The sequence below is a fragment of the Pseudoliparis swirei genome, chromosome 9, assembly GCF_029220125.1.
Source record: "Pseudoliparis swirei isolate HS2019 ecotype Mariana Trench chromosome 9, NWPU_hadal_v1, whole genome shotgun sequence".
Classification (NCBI taxonomy): domain Eukaryota; kingdom Metazoa; phylum Chordata; class Actinopteri; order Perciformes; family Liparidae; genus Pseudoliparis; species Pseudoliparis swirei.
In genome coordinates, this window is record NC_079396.1 from 22,365,480 (window position 1) to 22,383,761 (window position 18,282).

General features: G+C 44.3%; 1 protein-coding gene across 2 annotated transcripts in view; it reads left to right on the forward strand.

Annotated features, from left to right (window-relative positions):
- Positions 1 to 18,282, forward strand: part of scube3 (signal peptide, CUB domain, EGF-like 3) — a 77,130-nt gene that overhangs the window by 33,255 nt on the left and 25,593 nt on the right. For both annotated transcript variants that reach the window (XM_056423180.1, XM_056423181.1), the window contains exons 5-6: positions 11,464 to 11,610; positions 14,256 to 14,372. In XM_056423180.1, the coding sequence (XP_056279155.1) occupies positions 11,464 to 11,610; positions 14,256 to 14,372 (264 nt within the window). The remainder of the gene's footprint in view (positions 1 to 11,463; positions 11,611 to 14,255; positions 14,373 to 18,282) is intronic.

The window sequence follows — 18,282 nt, forward strand, 5'->3', positions numbered from 1 at the left end:
AAAGGAATAAATCTCTTTTAGTTTTCTTCCCACCCTTTCGAATTGAACCAATCTAGTGGTTGGCAGCGTTTTAAGGTACCGGTGGTGTGAGAGTGGCCTTCAGGGGACTGCGAGCAGAGAAAACAATTAAAGGTGCAGACACACACCTCTTGTTTATGGAGCATTCCTGTGGGACGGAGACGTGACGGGAGAAGGTACAGAGCCAAACAGACTGCAGGCGCACTGTGGAGATGCAGACATTTATAATGTCACCGCTGCACGGGAAGCAAAGCAAAGCTGTCAGGAAAATATCTCCATTTTTTGAATTTTGTCTCGTAGCAGTTTAAAAAGTCTATGAAACAGCAGCCCAGAGATTGTCGAGTGTAACATGTTAAATGGACTTTGCATTTATATACATACACTACCGTTCAAAAGTTTGGGGTCATCCAGACAATTTCGTGTCTTCCATGAAAACTCACTTTTATTTCTCAAATGAATTGAAAATTGAATAGAAAATATAGTCAAGACATTGACATGGTTAGAAATAATGATTAATATTTGAAGTATTAATTTTGTTCTTCAAACTTCAAGCTCAAAGGAAGGCCAGTTGTATAGCTTATATCACCAGCATAACTGTTTTCAGCTGTGCTAACATAATTGCACAAGGGTTTTCTAATCAGATATTAGTCTTCTAAGGCGATTAGCAAACACAATGTACCATTAGAACACTGGAGTGATAGTTGATGGAAATGGGCCTCGATACACCTCTGGAGATATTTCATTAGAAACCAGACGTTTCCACCTAGAATAGTCATTTACCACATTAACAATGTATAGAGGGTATTTTTGATTAATGTTATCTTGATTGAAAAAACAGTGCTTTTCTTTGAAAAATAAAGACATTTCTAAGTGACCCCAAACTTTTGAACGGTAGTGTATATATATATATATATATATATGTGTATATACATATCCACATATATATATAGTGCCTTTCTCGTCTTCTGACCACTCAAAGCGCCTCACTCTACATGGTCAACATTTATTCACACACTCACACACACACACACACATTCATGAAAGTTGCCACCCGCCCATCAGGATCTAAACTAATGTACATTCATGTTTCTCGTACACCCACACACCAAAGATACGGCATTTGGGAGTAATTAGGGGTTCAGTATCTTGCCCAAGGACACGTCGACCTTTGTAAAGAAGGCGCTGGAGGTCGAAGTGCCCGGATTTTTTCGAAAGGTTTGAGTCCGTTTCATTTGGACTGTTGTATATTGTTTCCGTGTCAGCATTTCCAGTCGCAGCGCCAAAGGTATTTTTGGTGCATTATTTTCCCGGCGACTCTTACTATCATTATAATGTACCAACTTAAAGCGGACCTACAATTCTTTCAAACAATAACAATACTCCACTGTACATTTTCATCTTTCAAAGGAGGATAAAACCGTGTCTTTGCATATTTGTGAAAACAATGTCTAAAAGTCAGGCCTTTGGGTGTTGGGAGGAGATGCACTGTCAATTTCTGCGACGAGCTACTTGGTCTGGAGAGAGTTAGTATCTGAGAAATGATGATACAAAACCTTATTTCCAACATCCTGAAAACCCCGAAAGTGGATCTTCTTTTGTTCCCAATAGACTGGGAGAATATATTGTTGAAACATATTAAATTCCTTTATTTTAATTAGACCATATGGCGACGTCATAGTCTTAACTATGGCCGGCCATGGGTGCTAAAAAAAGCATTGAATCAAAGTGAAATCCCTACTAATTATTATACAAAATATAGATATTCTGTTCCCGCAGATTTAGGCAAATTGGGATTTCACTTTATAGAATATAATTGATTATGTTCCCTGTGCTGTTGCTCTTTGTTTGGCCGACCTTAAGGGACTTCAGAGGAGCTGAGCAGCTGTTATCGCCATCCCAAAACGCATTTTTTTTTTCAAGGGGTAATCATTCAGCTGTCCACACATTCCCGGGCTCCGCCAGTTCGGGCCGGCACCGTGTTGTCGATCGTTGGCTTCCCGGGGTTTTATGCGTTCGTCATCCAGAAGGCCGTGACGGCACATTCATCAGGCGGCGAGGATGATTTTGTGCGATGGCTGCTCGGTGCTGGGAGTCATTAGACTGTGATGACCCTCGAGTACCCTGGATGGGGAACCGAGGATCTTGGAAGTCTGGGATATGAGATCAGTCTGGCCTTGAACTGTCAATGTTTACATTTCATAAACGCCGTGTTATTGGAGTGGAGCGAAAATCTGGTTCTTGTGTTTCAAAGCACGACTGCGATATCTGTGAGCACCGGTCCAGTCTCGCCAACCCTCCCCCCACCCCCACCCCCGTCTTTCACTTCCTCTGTCCTTTCTTTTTCTTTCTTGATAAATGCCCCGTGTTCCTGTTAATCTTCCGTTTCCATATGAAAATGTGTCTTTATTGCATCCAGATGAGACCCATTTGGAGCGAGAGATTAAAGATGCCGTAAATCTCCAAACTTTCTTCACACAGCCGCTCTGTCATTTGTTTTATTATTTTCTGAAAGACTAACATACAGAACAACGACTCATCTGCTTATTATTACTGCTCTCATTACAACAGTGTGCGTCCGAGGGAGAATGGAAGTAGTGAGGAAGTGGCTCGCCGAGTTATTGGACAATAACCCTGAAGAATTGCTGCAAATATCACTTTCCTTGCTTACTGGAAAAGAAAAGTATATCCAAGTGGCTCAGGGGGGGATCATTGAGAAAATTAAAACTGATCTAACCCTCCATCCATTCTGCAGCGGCCCCTCTTCAAGAGCAGCCTCTGGAGTGCAGTTTGCTCATGAGCACTATTGTTCTCATTAAAAAGACATCAGCTTTCCATTTCTTTCATTAATGGTTCAGGTGATCCCCGGGCAACTTCTGCAAGTCTTTCTGGGGACATTGGAGAGCCGGTCATTGCAGTGTGTGTGTGTGTGTGTGTGTGTCTGTCTGTCAGTGTGTGTGTCGCTAGCGGTCTGTTTCCCCCGCTGGGAGGGAGCCCTTGTTAGCAGCGAGCCTGTGCCAATTAGGCAGCAGGGGTCTGCCAGCCTCTCAGCTAATGACAAGGCTGCTGCTGGCCTGTCTCTTATTAGACCTGCCCCGGCCCCCCCTGAGCAGGAATAACTCCGGCCAAATGAAGGCTCCATCGTCTAGCTGGCCAAAATGTAACAGTTCATTTATTCTCCCCAAACATTTCTCCCCTTCAAGAAATACAGCCTTTGAAAGGCCAGCCAAGGTGCTTAGTGGTTCATAGGAATGCCATTTAGGTCAAGAAGGGTTCCACTGCGGTGCCTTTTGATTTATTGTCTCTTTTATATCTGAGGATAACAGGGACGTGCTGTGTGTGTGTGTGTGTACGTGAGATGGGATCCGGCACATTGGAATTCTGGAAATTCAAGCTCGGTCAACCCACACGTCCAGAATATTTGTCCTGATGCATCATCCGGATGGGTAATTACCGTAAGTGTGCACTGATGGGCTGTTATGAATCACATATTGTAGATTTTGTTCCGCTCAAAATACATCAAATGTGATTATGTGAGTTGAAATTTGAATCTTCAGCTCTGGGGGGGGGGGGGGGGGGGGGACGTTCAGCTGTTTAAGCAGCCAGTTAAGTGTTAAGCTCATTGCCGGGGAAACTTTTCAAAAGGTTTGCGGTCAAGAAGGAAAGATGGCGTTTACTTCTACTTTCTGAGCAGAAAAGTTAAAGAAAAATCAATAACTTTGAGTTCCTTGTGGACCACTAAACACAAAGTGTTTTGTTGGATGTACAAATCATTCTTGCCAATGCATTGACCTATTCTGGAGCAATTCCTTTGTTATCAGTCCCCTGACGGTGGTGACAAGCGTTGCTCTTTTTCTCTACAACAGGCCTCTTCTTTCCAGGAAATGTTTACTTTGTTGAAGAAACTTTCTGTGTTTACAACTTCCATTCGCGTCCCTCTCTGCTCTCTGGTTTTTTTTGTTTAATTCTACTGGAGGCATAATCGGTTGCATTTTTTAAATGCCATTTTGATGCATGTCCACGTCACGATTTATGCTTTCTGTCCTGGCCAGAACAGCAGACGTGGAAGGAATTTTCCTATAATTGTGCTCAAATCCCGAATAAATGTTTGCATCGTATTCCTCGTCAACTGTTCACATTCCTCCTCTGTGAATGCAGACATGGAGTCACCGCACCCTGCCTTATTGATGCTTCATTCTTATCGTCAACGGATAAACTGACTTGACTCTCTTTGAATGCGATGTCCATTGTAGCAGACTGTTTGGACATTTTAAGTTCATGAAGTAACGCGCTGCTCGACGGCCAATTTCCATCATTCCAATGATGCAATGTTTAATTCAGAAAACTCCAAATTTATAGCCATTTGTATTTGCAAAAAAAAAGAAAGGAAAATGTACGGTCGCGTCTCGCGCTGTGTGGACGCCCCGCCGCGCGGGAGCCGACCGGGCTCTCGCGTGTTCCCCTTGTCGGTTCTCGGCGGGCCTGCCTGTCTGTCTGTCTGAGCGTTGGCCACAGAACTGTTTTTACAAGTGCAGAAGTCGCTGCTCCATTGCTCTGCAGCCCAACCGTATAACCAGGCTCTTTTCCTTTTCTAGGGAAGTGGAGCGAAGGGAACGCCGGCTGCTCCCTTAAGCCTCTCCCCCCCCCCCCCCCCGTTAGTCCAGCAGCGTGGACGAAGACATCCGGGACACTTTACCGTCCCGCTTGTCCTTCTCCGTCCACCCCTCCGTGTGTTTTGTTCTTACTTTCCCCATCCCGTCTCTTCCCTACATTATCTTCCCTCTTTGGCCAGACCGTACCATGTCTTCCCACCCGCGTCTCCCCCAACCCTGAACAAATATACATCAGCGGCTCTGGCTTTAGCAAATGTCGGCTGCCTTGCCACTGAATTCCCCCGTACCTCATTTGAGACGGGCATCCCTTTTTTCTTGCTCGTGGGTTTGTTGAAGGCCATCACTCAGCTGCCAGTGGGGTTTATCCACTAACACTCGGCTGTCGTGGATCAAACCAGCGGGCCAGACTGATGCCTCCTTCAGCTGCCTCTCTCCCTTCTTTGATTATGGAAAGAATGAGACTCGTAAACATACTGTACCTCCCTATCTGTTGTCTCCATAAAGAGAGCAGCGCTGCCGCGCCCCGGGAGGATGCGTGGCTCCTCGGGGGAATAGCACAGCGAGGTGACCTTGATAGAACGAGAGGAGTGAAGGCGAGAGCGGCACGTCCCCAGCAGGCGCTGAACGACTGACTGTGACACAGACGGGCGGACGCACACGACCTGCATGCATTATGCAAATACGCCTGCGTGTCAACGCGTACGCGCGTCGTCTGTTTTTTACGAGTCACTCTCAGCCGTACACCAGTTTGAACTGATTAGAAAACTGTGATTAACGGAGCATATGGCACCTTTTTATACAGCGTGTGCTTTGTTCTTCGGAGCACCAGACATCTGACACTGACATCTATCCAGAACGCTCTGTGCCGCTTCTTCCACCCGCCAGTTTCAGCGCCGTCAGGGGCTCCTCTCTGAGAAAATGAGCAGCCCTCCCCGAAAAAAAAAGGCCTCGGGGAGCTGGAAAGAAAATCGGCGCTCGCACGGCGGACCAAACGGTAGCACTCTGGTGCGTTTTCTCGACTCCCCTGACAGACTTTGACTGCCCCCGCCGCTCTCTCCGGCCATCTGCGTCGCAGCACAGCTCAGCTCAACCCGATCCAGGTTCCAGATCCTTTGCCATTCTCCTTTTCATGCGCTGACATTTTTATTCTCCTCTTAAAACTTTTAAGAGCCCATTATCTAAGAGGAAGGAATGTTGCTTTTAATAGTGTGGTGGCTCCATGCTTAGGCCCCTTCTTTTCAATTTGTAACCAACCAACGCGAGCTTCTTAATGTCCTCCAGCCAGCGTCGAGGCAAAGAGGGGACCGTCTCCCCTCTGAGACGTATGACAGCGTCTCAGCATGGACCGTGAGCCCTCTTTTCTCTCCCCTAAGCACTCAGAGCAGACTATAAACCCTTGGCATGCCTTCCACTACTTCAGCCCCATTGTTTCCGTCTCTCCACTACACGGTTCTCAGGTTTAACAGAGCTTGCAGCGCTGCGGTGAGGAACTCGTGGCCTCCTTGGATCTTTTGTTCCGGGATCTTGTTCGTTGGCATTTCAGCTCGAGCACCCGCGTTAACTTTGCTTCTTTTAGCGCAGTTTCACCTGTGATGTCAAAACGTTTCGTTTCGTTTTGAAAGTTTTCTAGCTCAGGGGGACAGTCCTAAGGAGCCTCGAGGACCTGTGCGCATCCTACAGATGCTTTAATGTCAGAAGATATTTTATTATTTTTGCAGTTTAGTTAGAGCTGCATGCTTGTGAGAAACTGGCTTGTTATCACTAAGGGAGGTTTTCCTTGCTGCTGGTCACACTGCTTGCTTTTGGGGGAATGTTGGCTCTCTTGAGTACATATATATATATATATATATATATATATATATATATATATATTGTCAAGTCCATTTTTCTATAAATAATTGACTTGACGAGCGATAGAGTTTACATTTCCAAGCCACTGGCTGAAATTGTGAGTTGAGCTCCAATCAATCCCTCGACACATCGATGCATTTACAATGACTCGCCCTCAGGAGTCACCGCCATCGTTAAATCTTTATCTACCTTTTTCTGTTGTCCTGACCTGCTGGTTTTCAGAAAGGCGGCTCTGTGAAGTGACCTGCACTTGATGCAATGTCCCGCAGGTGCTGAAGCAGATCTCGCAAATTAAGTTGAATTCCACTGATTTAATTGCATGAATTGATTCTGCTTCAAGAGATCGAAGAATAATTTACTCTGGTCAAGGATCATGCTGTTGTTTCTTTAGGTGAGAATAGTGAGAGCTCAAAATGTAACATGCTCAACCTGATCTCAGTGGCTCAGTGTTCTTAAAGGCCCTGATTATAAATATCATTCTTAATTGGGAAACTACATGTTCTGCCAAAGAAAGAACAGTGTTGGGTTCAGTTAGAAAAAGGGGATGTACTATGCTTCCATGCACCGATCAGGATTTGGAAATATTTTTTAATTAGAATCCGAGGACAGTTTCTGTTATTAACTCTTAATAAATACGAGCAGTGCTGTTGTTGGTTTTTAGAGTAATTCTTATTTAGTCATGAATATGCGACAAAGAGAGTTTTTTTTAGAAGGTCGAATGATTATTTTAAATAACAAAATGAAATGCATTACATCACTCTTGGCATGCAATTAAATGCCCTAGAAATGCAATTACCGTAAATACAATCATAAGAAATTTGGAATAGTTTGACATTTTTGAGAAATAGACTTGTTCTCTTTCTTGACATGAGTAAGATGAGATCGATACCTCTCACCTCTGTCCAGTCAATATGAAGCTACAGTCTCGACACGTTAGTTTAGAGCTCAGCTTCCAACAAAGACTCCGGTCCGTACAAAAACAGACACGTGAAAACATTTTATGGAATAATCTTTATGCTAATACAATTATCTATGAGCGTTTCATCTAACTCGAGAAAGCCGTTGAACATACTTCCCAGAGTGCCAAACTCTTTCTTTAACATCCGGGCTGTTTATTGGGCGAACGGGACAAAAAGAGGGATTTATTGGCCTCTGGCAACAATGTGAGCTCTTAGTGTTGGGTACAGAGGTCACGACCTCTCTTGGTGAGGATAGAGTTGTGGCTCCTTTGCAGAGGGAACACTCCCACTTGTTTTATTGGTTAATTGCAGTGTTCCCATTTTACCGCAAGTGCAGTAGTTTTGATGACGCCTGTCGGTGTCGAGCTGTGTGAAAACCCGTACCCACTCTGCTAGCTATCTTTTTTGAAAGGCCTTCCTCTCAATCCCAAAGACTGTCCAGGTCTGTGCCTAATAAAGCTGCGATGTTTTTTTATTACTTTCTACATATAGTTATATTTTATGGGTCAGCAGCTTGTTTTAGTGGATCCGGGTGCATATGATCGTGCATTTCTTTTCTGTTTTCTCTCTCCTTCACTTTCCCATTCACCTCCTCGTGAAATGATGTTATTCTTTCTGCTTCCCATCATTTATTAATGATAAAAATTGAAGCTATTTGGCAGCCAGTTACGGGGAACTGCACACGGTGGATGATAGCCGGGCCCGGCCTGGAGAAAAGAGCCATTGTGTCAACACTTTGGCTTTTATTGGTCCTCAGAGAAATGAAGGCCCAGGTTCTGGCCCCAGTTTGTTATTGATGGATGGCTCTGTAGCATTCGAGAGAAAGAGGCTACATCGAAATAAAATGGGGAGTGAAGTGAGTTTTGGGATGCTCAATACAACCTTAGTAAGTCATCTTTACTCTTTTGGGGTAACTTAGCTGGAAATGCAATCCTCTCCTGAGTTCATAGATGTCTGTTTCTTGCTCTGGATAGACACAAAGCCAAGGAGAGGGAACACTGAAATGCCACATCCTACTTAAATATCCATATGCCTCGCAGTGAAATTCGCAGCACTTTACAGCAGCTGCTCGGTCGACGCTCATTCATGGTCACTCAGCTCAGTCCTGCCGTGCTTTTTTTCTTTTCTTTCTGGCCCAGTGTTTGTTCAGCGCTGAGTCTTTGTTCAGCGTCTGATGGTTCTCTCTGTCTGCAACAACGACGGGAGCTCAGGCAGGAAAGTCTGAGAGGATTGGATGAGCTGGTGGCACTTGTTGACAGACTTAAAGTGATGGAAAGTATTTAACCGGGGGCTCATCAAACTCAAAACATCGTCAGCTACTTGAAGCACGAGTGGAAATACATAAACGGGCACTTTAAGTTCTGGGCAAAACATATGGAAAACAAGAGGGCATGATTAAATGAGGTTATGGTGGCAGGGGTAATCGTACATAAATGAGTATTAAAGAGGACATTTGCTACCTGTTTATGTGGATATCCAATCAGTGTTGGTGGTAAATGTAGTTGATTGAAGCCATAAATTCCTCAGTGCGTGCTGTTTTAGTTGCATCCAGTGCCGTCGGTTGATGTGACGGTGAAGTAGCTGGAGGCCGGGGTGGATCCAAAGGCGATTTCAGATTGTATTTCTCCGGATGCCGCTCAAAAACTGAAATTCTTTGTTCTCCTAATGTTGCAAACAAGCTACATTTTTCGAACCGAGAAAATATGAGTGCAGAGGATGTTATTCAAGCCAGAATATGCAGCCAAAGAAATGCAGCATGACGAGGCTGAGGTTATGGCTGATGGTGACCCTGAGCTGCCGTGAACAAACACCAACTAGTGGCGGCGTAGCTCCAATTGCCCTTCATTGCCAACAGAAACAAGAATCATTCTGTTGCAATCAATGTCAGCGTGGGCAGTTTTTTGTCAGATGCAGACGGCAACCCTGAGAGAGAGTGAGTTACTGCGCATGCACATTTTACTCCTCACATGCACTGAGGATGCTTCTTCAGGGTCTCACAGATTAACTGGAAAAAGACAACTGGGACCAGCAGCGGCGAGAGGCCGGGTTCCCCTTGAATGAGCATTTTTGTCACCGCACACTTTTGTAAAGCTCTTTTGTTGAGTTGCTTCTCAGCAAAAGGCTGAGTAAATTTCACTTGGGCTTTTATTGTGAAAGGTACACTACCGTTCAAAAATGTGGGGTCACTTAGAAATGTCTTTATTTTTCAAAGAAAAGCATTGTTTTTTCAATAAAGATAACATTAATCAAAAATACCCTCTATACATTGTTAATGTGGTAAATGACTATTCTAGGTGGAAACGTCTGGTTTCTAATGAAATATCTCCAGAGGTGTATAGAGGCCCATTTCCATCAACTATCACTCCAGTGTTCTAATGGTACATTGTGTTTGCTAATCGCCTTAGAAGACTAATATCTGATTAGAAAACCCTTGTGCAATTATGTTAGCACAGCTGAAAACAGTTATGCTGGTGATATAAGCTATACAACTGGCCTTCCTTTGAGCTTGAAGTTTGAAGAACAAAATTAATACTTCAAATATTAATCATTATTTCTAACCTTGTCAATGTCTTGACTATATGTTCTATTCAATTTTCAATTCATTTGATAAATAAAAGTGAGTTTTCATGGAAGACACAAAATTGTCTGGATGACCCCAAACTTTTGAACGGTAGTGTACAAACAGAGGGTGAGAAGCTGCGATGACCTGTTGACAATGTGGAAAATAAGAACTACAGTAGTTGTTGTTTTCTTGATTTGTACCACGGAGCCTCTGCGTTTTCTGTCTTATTACGGGCATGAGTCTCGGCATACCATACATGTGGAGTGTGTGCGCAATGCATCTTGGTACATGTAGTCAAGGTGGGCACGGTTCCACGAGCACTTCTCAGCTTTCTCTGTCCGTACAGCATCGTTTCGGAATGTATCGCTTCAATTGACTACGTTTAACATCCACATACCAGATGTGGGTTTCTCCCTTTGAGCACGGACTGATGTGACGCGCTGTGGAGCGGAGATTGTTTTCTCCTCGTCACCCTTGACGCGTAGAAGCCGTATGACCGCACGCGCTTTGCATGACTGGCACACCGCATTTGAACTTCCGCGGAAGAGCGCACAAGGTTATACGAGCCGCACGCGGTGTTGACACTTGTGTCAAACACACATATGCAAATGCTTCCATTAATGCGCAAAAAGGAAAAGTTGGCTAATTAAGAAAGTTAGACCTCCAAACACCCTTGATTGGGACATCAGATTTAATGAGACGTTAATGGAGATGTCTTCTTGCTCGCCGACTCCCCCGTTTGCCAGAAGAGAAGGAGAGAGATCCGCTTGGTTTTTAATGAGCCACAGAGCTGGGGTGGGGGGGGGGGGGGGGGTTGTCTCCTGCATCTACAGCTCAGCCAACAAATAAGTCAAATATCAGTCTTCTCCCCGAGAAGGCAACTGTGTCGTCGCAGTGAAGCAGAGAGAGCGCGGCGTCCGGTTGGGTAATAATTCATGACGTGAGGGTTTCAAGACGTCCATGCCATGTGTCTGCTGCACCTCTTCACCAAGTGCTTCAACCTGGATGGAAATGAGCGCTGACCCCCTCCCTTGTTGTAGTGCAATCCCCTTTTTGATCTGAGTCTCTGCTGGGAGAATTTAACCAAGGAGTTATTTTCCCCCCAGTGTGTTCCACCTTTCTTTTCTTTATGGGGGATTACTTCAATAAAAATTACAGGTCTACGGGATCAGCTCCTGCTGGGAGGTTTATCCTTTCTGTAGGCAGCCTACTTTTTATAGCCCGAAGTGAGTGAGCGTGCTCCAACAAGTGCTTGAATCTTTGTGAAGGGGTACATGTCAGTCACCAGCAGTCGGCATGTGTGCGACTCAGGGCCAAGGAAGCCCGAGAGGCAAATAAGCTTTGTGACATTATGTTAAAAGTTTTCTGAACGGTCTTTGGCTTTTAAAAACCGTGTGTGAAAATCTGCAAAGACAGTTAAAAGACGAGCTCTCTCACTCTCCTGCCTGTTTTCTTTTCGCAGTGCAATCAGAAAACTCAAAGGACAGACCCACTTGCATGGACAAGAATCACGGATGTGCACACATCTGCCGGGAAACGCAGAAGGGTGGCATCGCCTGCGAGTGTCGGCCTGGATTCCAGCTCACGCGCAACATGAAGGAGTGCAAATGTAAGTCTCGTCAACATGAAGCGTATCGTTCCCCTCTGTGAGAGGCGCGCACACACGCAAACACTCAGGGAAACACAGCAGAAGGAGGATTTATAGGCTCCTCACGAAAAGGTAATTGGGGTTGGAAACCTGCCGATGATAGATACTTCCATTCATTCCACACATGCCTTCCAACGGATTTAAAGTAGGCTACTGACGTTTAAGTTACATTAGCGAGCAGTGAGTAATCCCCTGAATGGTCCTCGTAAAGAAAAACATGTTTATCAAATCGGGAGCGATCATTTATACAAGCAGGGAGGTTACTCGAAGGGGACCGCTCTGACGGACAGCGCACACTTCCTGTTGCTGTGCAACGGAGATCATCCTGTCAGAGCCGGGGCCACGGCTGATGGGGGATTTGTCCGTGTTTGGATAAGGATTGGAGAAGTGTTATTCTATAGTTTTCTTCTCTTGACGGCCCAGGAAAAGGGCAAAAGGCGCTGCGACGGTAGGGTGCAGACAGGATGGCGGTGGAAGCCTCTGCTCCTTCCAGCTCTTTTTCACTCTGTCATCACAGGTGTGTTCGAGGTGCCGGGAGATAAATGCATCTGCACTTAAAGATTTGCGAACACACACGACACATACTTTCTCCCCCCATCATCTATGTGTTACTGACACGAGTCCTGTGCTGCGTGTGTAAGAAATGTCAGAAATTATGTTATTTATACATATAAAAATGCCTATTCCGCAGAATTTATTGAATGTATTAAAAATGAAGACGGTCTCACTAGCGTGTAGTAGTGGTAGTAGTAGTAGTGGTGGTGGTGGTAGTATCGGTAGTAGTAGTAGTAGTAGTAGTGGTAGTTTGTAGTAGTGGTAGTAGTAGTAGTGGTGGTGGTAGTAGTAGTAGTGGTAGTTTGTAGTAGTAGTAGTAGTAGTAGTGGTAGTAGTGGTGGTGGTGGTAGTATCGGTAGTAGTAGTAGTAGTAGTAGTGGTAGTTTGTAGCAGTAGTAGTAGTAGTAGTAGTAGTAGTGGTGGTGGTGGTAGTAGTAGTAGTAGTAGTGGTGGTAGTAGTAGTAGTAGTAGTGGTGGTGGTAGTAGTAGTAGTAGTAGTGGTGGTGGTAGTAGTAGTAGTGGTAGTGGTAGTGGTAGTAGTAGTAGTGGTGGTAGTAGTAGTGGTAGTTTGTAGTAGTAGTAGTAGTGGTAGTTTGTAGTAGTGGTAGTAGTAGTAGTAGTAGTGGTAGTGGTAGTAGTAGTAGTAGTGGTAGTTTGTAGTAGTAGTAGTAGTAGTAGTGGTAGTAGTAGTAGTAGTGGTAGTAGTAGTAGTAGTGGTAGTTTGTAGTAGTAGTAGTGGTAGTTTGTAGTAGTAGTAGTAGTGGTAGTAGTAGTAGTGGTAGTTTGTAGTAGTGGTAGTAGTTTGTAGTAGTGGTAGTAGTAGTAGTGGTGGTGGTAGTAGTAGAAGTGGTAGTTTGTAGTATTAGTAGTGGTAGTTTGTAGTAGTAGTAGTAGTAGTAGGAGTGGTAGTTTGTAGTAGTAGTGGTAGTAGTAGTGGTAGTAGTAGTAGTGGTGGTGGTAGTAGTAGTAGTAGTAGTAGTAGTAGTAGTAGTAGTAGTAGTAGTAGTAGTAGTAGTAGTAGTAGTAGTAGTAGTGGTATTGTAGTAGTAGTAGTAGTAGTGTGTGGTGGTGATAGTTTGTAGTAGTAGTACTAGTAATGAGTAATCCTCATTGAGTTGCTTTGCCACAATTCTCCGTATTAGTAGCGTAACGAGTGAATAAAACCATGATGGTGATACACGTTATCAACATAGTTCACCAGTCACAAAGCAAGGAACGCCTTTCTCCACGATACCCAAACATTATTTGTGACTATTGGTGTCAACTTTTAAAAGAATATTGGGTTCAGTATTGAGGGAGAAAGCTGCCGTGGTTAAACGAGCAGCAATGCACTCCGGCCCTAAAGTGTTGACTAAAAGTGCTTTTACCACTGACAGGCTCCGATTGGTGTTGTAAGAGTTTGTTGTGACGGAGAAAAGAAAAGTGTAGCTCAGTGTTCGACTTGATAAGATTCATGAACAAACGGAGTGAAGTGAACGGTAAATAAAAACACTTTATTTTACTGGAGAGTTGTGAGCTCTCTGAGTAACTCTCCTGAGTGCCTTCCTAGTCATTCTAACAGACAGAGAGGTGCACACACACTCACTCACAGACGTACACACACACACACACACGATCTCGTGATTCTCCTGGCGGAGATCAATATCTGAGCTCGTCATTGGCAAAAACAAGCACTTTTGGGGAACGTAAATTGTATGGTGAGGAGTTCCATTGAAGCCTGTTTTAATATTGGAAGAGTATCAAAAATGTTTTCCCCATTAGTCATTTAGAAACAAAAAGATCGAAAAAATAGGGTCCAAATTGAAAAATAATCAAAATGTGCTTTTAATCTGAGCCCAGTTTTTAATACGAATAAAAACATTTTGAAATCTGTCGTTTCCATATTGTTAAAGTGTTAGTACTGAGTTTGTTAATCCAATAATAAAAAATAAAAAAATGATGTTCCAGAACATATACCCCTTACAGAGTGTATTATGTGGTAGTCCTCACTATTCATTAACTTCTTGTCTGTATATGTGCAGTGTATGTTAATGACCTGTGCTCTTCGATAGTGACATGTAACTACGGTAACGGGGGTTGCCAGCACATCTGCGAGGAGACGGACCACGTCCCCAAGTGTTCGTGCCACATGAAGTTTGTCCTGCACAGCGATGGAAAGACTTGTGTAGGTGAGTCACCTCATCCCGATACAAGCACCAAGGGCAAGAAATAATGGCTTTTGAAAAGAGAAAACAGTAGAACCACAAACCGTTTAATTCGGCACGCGATATCCCGACGGCAAATTTAATTTGAGTTTTGAAATGAGGTTTATTGTGACACAAGTTGAGATACGGGCCTGGTTCCAGTAGCTCTTGATCTGTGACATGCAAGGACAAAAGGCTACCACCCACTGTGCTTTCCCCCCTGCTGCTGCTCCAGTAACCTCTCAGTCCCTGCATCTGCTTTGGCTTCTCTTCTTCCTCTTCCTCCTCTTCCTCTTCCTCTTCCTCCTCCTCCTGCTCTTCACTGGACACATCAGCTCTCTGCTTCTCAGCCACGCAGTCAGACGCACACCTCTTATTAGCCCTCGGTTCAGTACCTCTACCGCCTCCCGTTGGGGATTAACACACCTGACCTCACCTTCCACTGGAATTATTTATCGGCGTTTGCCTCAGTATGGAGGACTTAAAATGACTTAAGTGTAAATAAATGCATGAATAAATACAAGAATAAATAAATAAATGCTTAAATAAATGTATAAATAAATAAATACAGAAATGTAGAGATATATTTATTTCATGATGTCCTGTTGATTTATAACTTATATTTATTAATTCCTATATTTATTTATTTATTTATACATTTATTTAAGCATTTATTTATTTATTTATACATTTATTTAACAATTTATTCCTTTATTCCTATATTTATTCATGCATTTATTTATATATTTATTTACACTTAAGTCATTTTGAGTCCTCCATACCTCAGTTGACTTAAGTTGAATAAAAATCATTCGGCCTCTCGGGCATATTGAACCATTTTGAAGGGCAGTTTTCTATCTGTTTGGGGCCCGTGGAGTCGAAGCACGGGTCTAATGACCACGTACGGATCGCGCTTCGCCGTGCAGCGTTGCACCGGCGATTACCAATCAAGTTGTTAGATTTAAGACCGACCGTTACTGCAGACAGGTCTTTAATTCATCCGCCTCTTTAAGCAGAGTGTCGTTTAATAGATTCTGTATCGTGGGTTTGTAATGGAAGCTTTCGGTGAGTTGGTTCGGACATATTTTCATTGTCAGGAAGACGAACTTGGTAATAGAATGAGAGGCTATGCCTGCGGAGCAGACGGGTGTGGTGGTTGCTCGGTTTCGATGGCTGTTAAGTTTGGGGGCTCGGTTTGGGTAGCGGCTGACTAGCTCGGTGCTTCTTGATCCCCCCTTTATTACCGCAGCCCCGACGAGAGCCAGACCCATGTCAAGGTCTGGTCAGCCGTTCTGTCATTATTGCTGTACCCTGCTAAGCCATGGGGGACGCCACAAGGTCGACCACAACCAAATTATACGTCTCAGCTCGTCGGCGTATTCCCAAGACAGAGCAAATGTACATTCTGGTGTGCCAGATTAAGACGCAGTCAGCCAGTTTAAAATCTCTGATTTCCCTTTGAGAGTTCTGGGTTACAGAGGGGGGAGGGGAGGGCTGCTCTGCGGTCGACACGGGGGCGCTCCATCTCCCAGACACTCTATTAGTTAATAAAACCCCAATGAAACAAACACTCTGCCAAACGCACCACTGACGGTAGAGTGAGTGACACCAGCGGTTGAAGACCTTCAAGGCTCCACTACTGTGCGCTGCGACTGTAACTGTGTCGGGTTTCCACCGTGAAAAACTATTCAAGACCAACTGTGGTTGTTTTTTTGGTTTTTTTTGTGTAGCTCATCAAAAGTACACAAGTGTACACTAATATTTCAAGTCGGTGTGCTAGGCTTGAATACAATAACCTTATCCCTCTGGGAAAAAGATATGGCAGCTACTTCTGCTTTGCGGAAGGGAATTACATTTTTGATTAGTTCAAGGCTCAAAACAAATGCTTTTCTCTCGGAAACAAAAAAATCATATTTCTAATCGTGAATTAAGTTTCAAATAGTGTTGAATGTCACGAGCGAGAGATAAAAAATAGCCGGCGGGGGTTGTTTTATTTTGACGCGCCGTATTCATGGCCCATAGTGATAATTAACCTCTCTGTCTCTGCGTTCTTACGACGTAAATGGTGCGCTGAGTGTCGAGGGTCTCCATGTAACATTCATGATTAATTGAGTCTCTTGCCTACTTCATCCAAAAGTATGCATGAGATTAAAAAACAAACATGGCGCGATTGCAACGCGGCTCTCGCCTCGGCGGCGGCGTTAGTCTGGCGGGCTCGTTGGGTGTGCTGTAGCAGCACCGTTCAATCCATCTTGTGGGAGGTTTCATATCATTTTGGGACACATTTTCATAGTTTTCGTGGTGTTTTCTCTTCACCCGGGCTTGGACATGCATTTTGTAATAAAACACCACATGCGCTCCGTTTGGAAGTCTTGGTTCTTTATGCTTCCTCTTTTCACCTCTGTTCATACCTTGCATACCTGTTGGTGGGAGTTTCATGTCTGCTGGGCCGTTATGGATGGCACATCGTTCTCTTTCATTCATACTCACGAGCACACACACACAAACACACACACACACACACTCTGAGAGGTATTTGTTCAATTCGCCGACTCGATCTATGATGTCGGATTATTCGACTGAAATGAACGCAATGTAACAAAGTCCGGTTTATTTGTTTGTGCGTCGAGTAAGTTAAAGTAGTATCGTGAAGGAGCGACCGTCATGTGGCAGCATTTATGCTGTTCGCACAGCAAATCATAAACATTCACAAATAGCAGGCAGATGCAGACAGGCTCAGGAGTTCAATCATCTGAAGAGTTGGCCACACTATGCCAAACACACACACACACAAACACGCACGCACGCACACACTCAAGCAGGCAAGAGATGCATTTTATAATACAAACAGAAAGCTATACAAACAACCACACAAACAGTACATATCCAGCATGCATGCATCACATGCATGTAAACACATGTTGTCTACACGCATATGCCCGTAACATAAACACGCTGTGCTCTCCTTTTCGGGTGGTCTGTGCGTTCATGCTGCCGTGTTCAGATGTGTACCTCGCAGTGCTCCCTGTCCTCTTCACTGCGTAGAAGCCGTTGTGTCTGGATGCGGCGTGTCGGGATGGGGACACGTCGGTCCAACGGTGGCAGTTGACGTGGACTGCGCACGCGTTGTGAGTCGAGCATCTGCTTCCGCATCTGCTTCCGTCATCCGGGCCTAAACACATACGGAGATTGATTTATTCTCGGATGATTTTTGTTAGTTCAAGGATACACATGATAGCTCTTACTGCATTTTAAAATGAGATCCTCAGAAGGTCTTTTTAGTTTTTGCCATTTTGTCGACGCGCTTAAAGGCCCAATCCGTCATCCCAGCTGGGTCATGGGAGAGAGTGTGCGTGGTCTGCATACTGCATGTGTGCCACGTAGTCTCGTGTAAAGCTAAATATACATTCAGTGGACTGCAGAAATGGGATTCCCTCTGGATTTGGCTTGTGGATTTTTTGTCAAATCAAAAGCCAATCAATTAAAAATCATAATATGACAGAAATGATGGACACAAATAGCTTTTTAATGACAACACATACATCGCACAGCTGGGCCCACTGCCAGTGCTTTAAGACTTGATATAACAGCCCGGGCAACATTAATTCTCAAATGATACGTCCATAAAAAGACACCATAAAGCGCAGACGTGAATCTGGCTGTCCCCGTCTTCCAGCTTGCAGCACTAACCACCAACTCGCTCCGTCTGCGGAGGCTCGCGGCGCTCCAACTAACTGAGGCCTCATCTCGCACAAACAGGCCTGCACTGTGCGGAATATTTCATTTGCATGATTGCATGTGGCGAGGTAACACTTTTTTCCTTGAGATGTCATAAACAATTTGTTGTTAGGAGAATAATCACAGAAGTTTGCTCAGTGGTTACCTTTTATTTTAA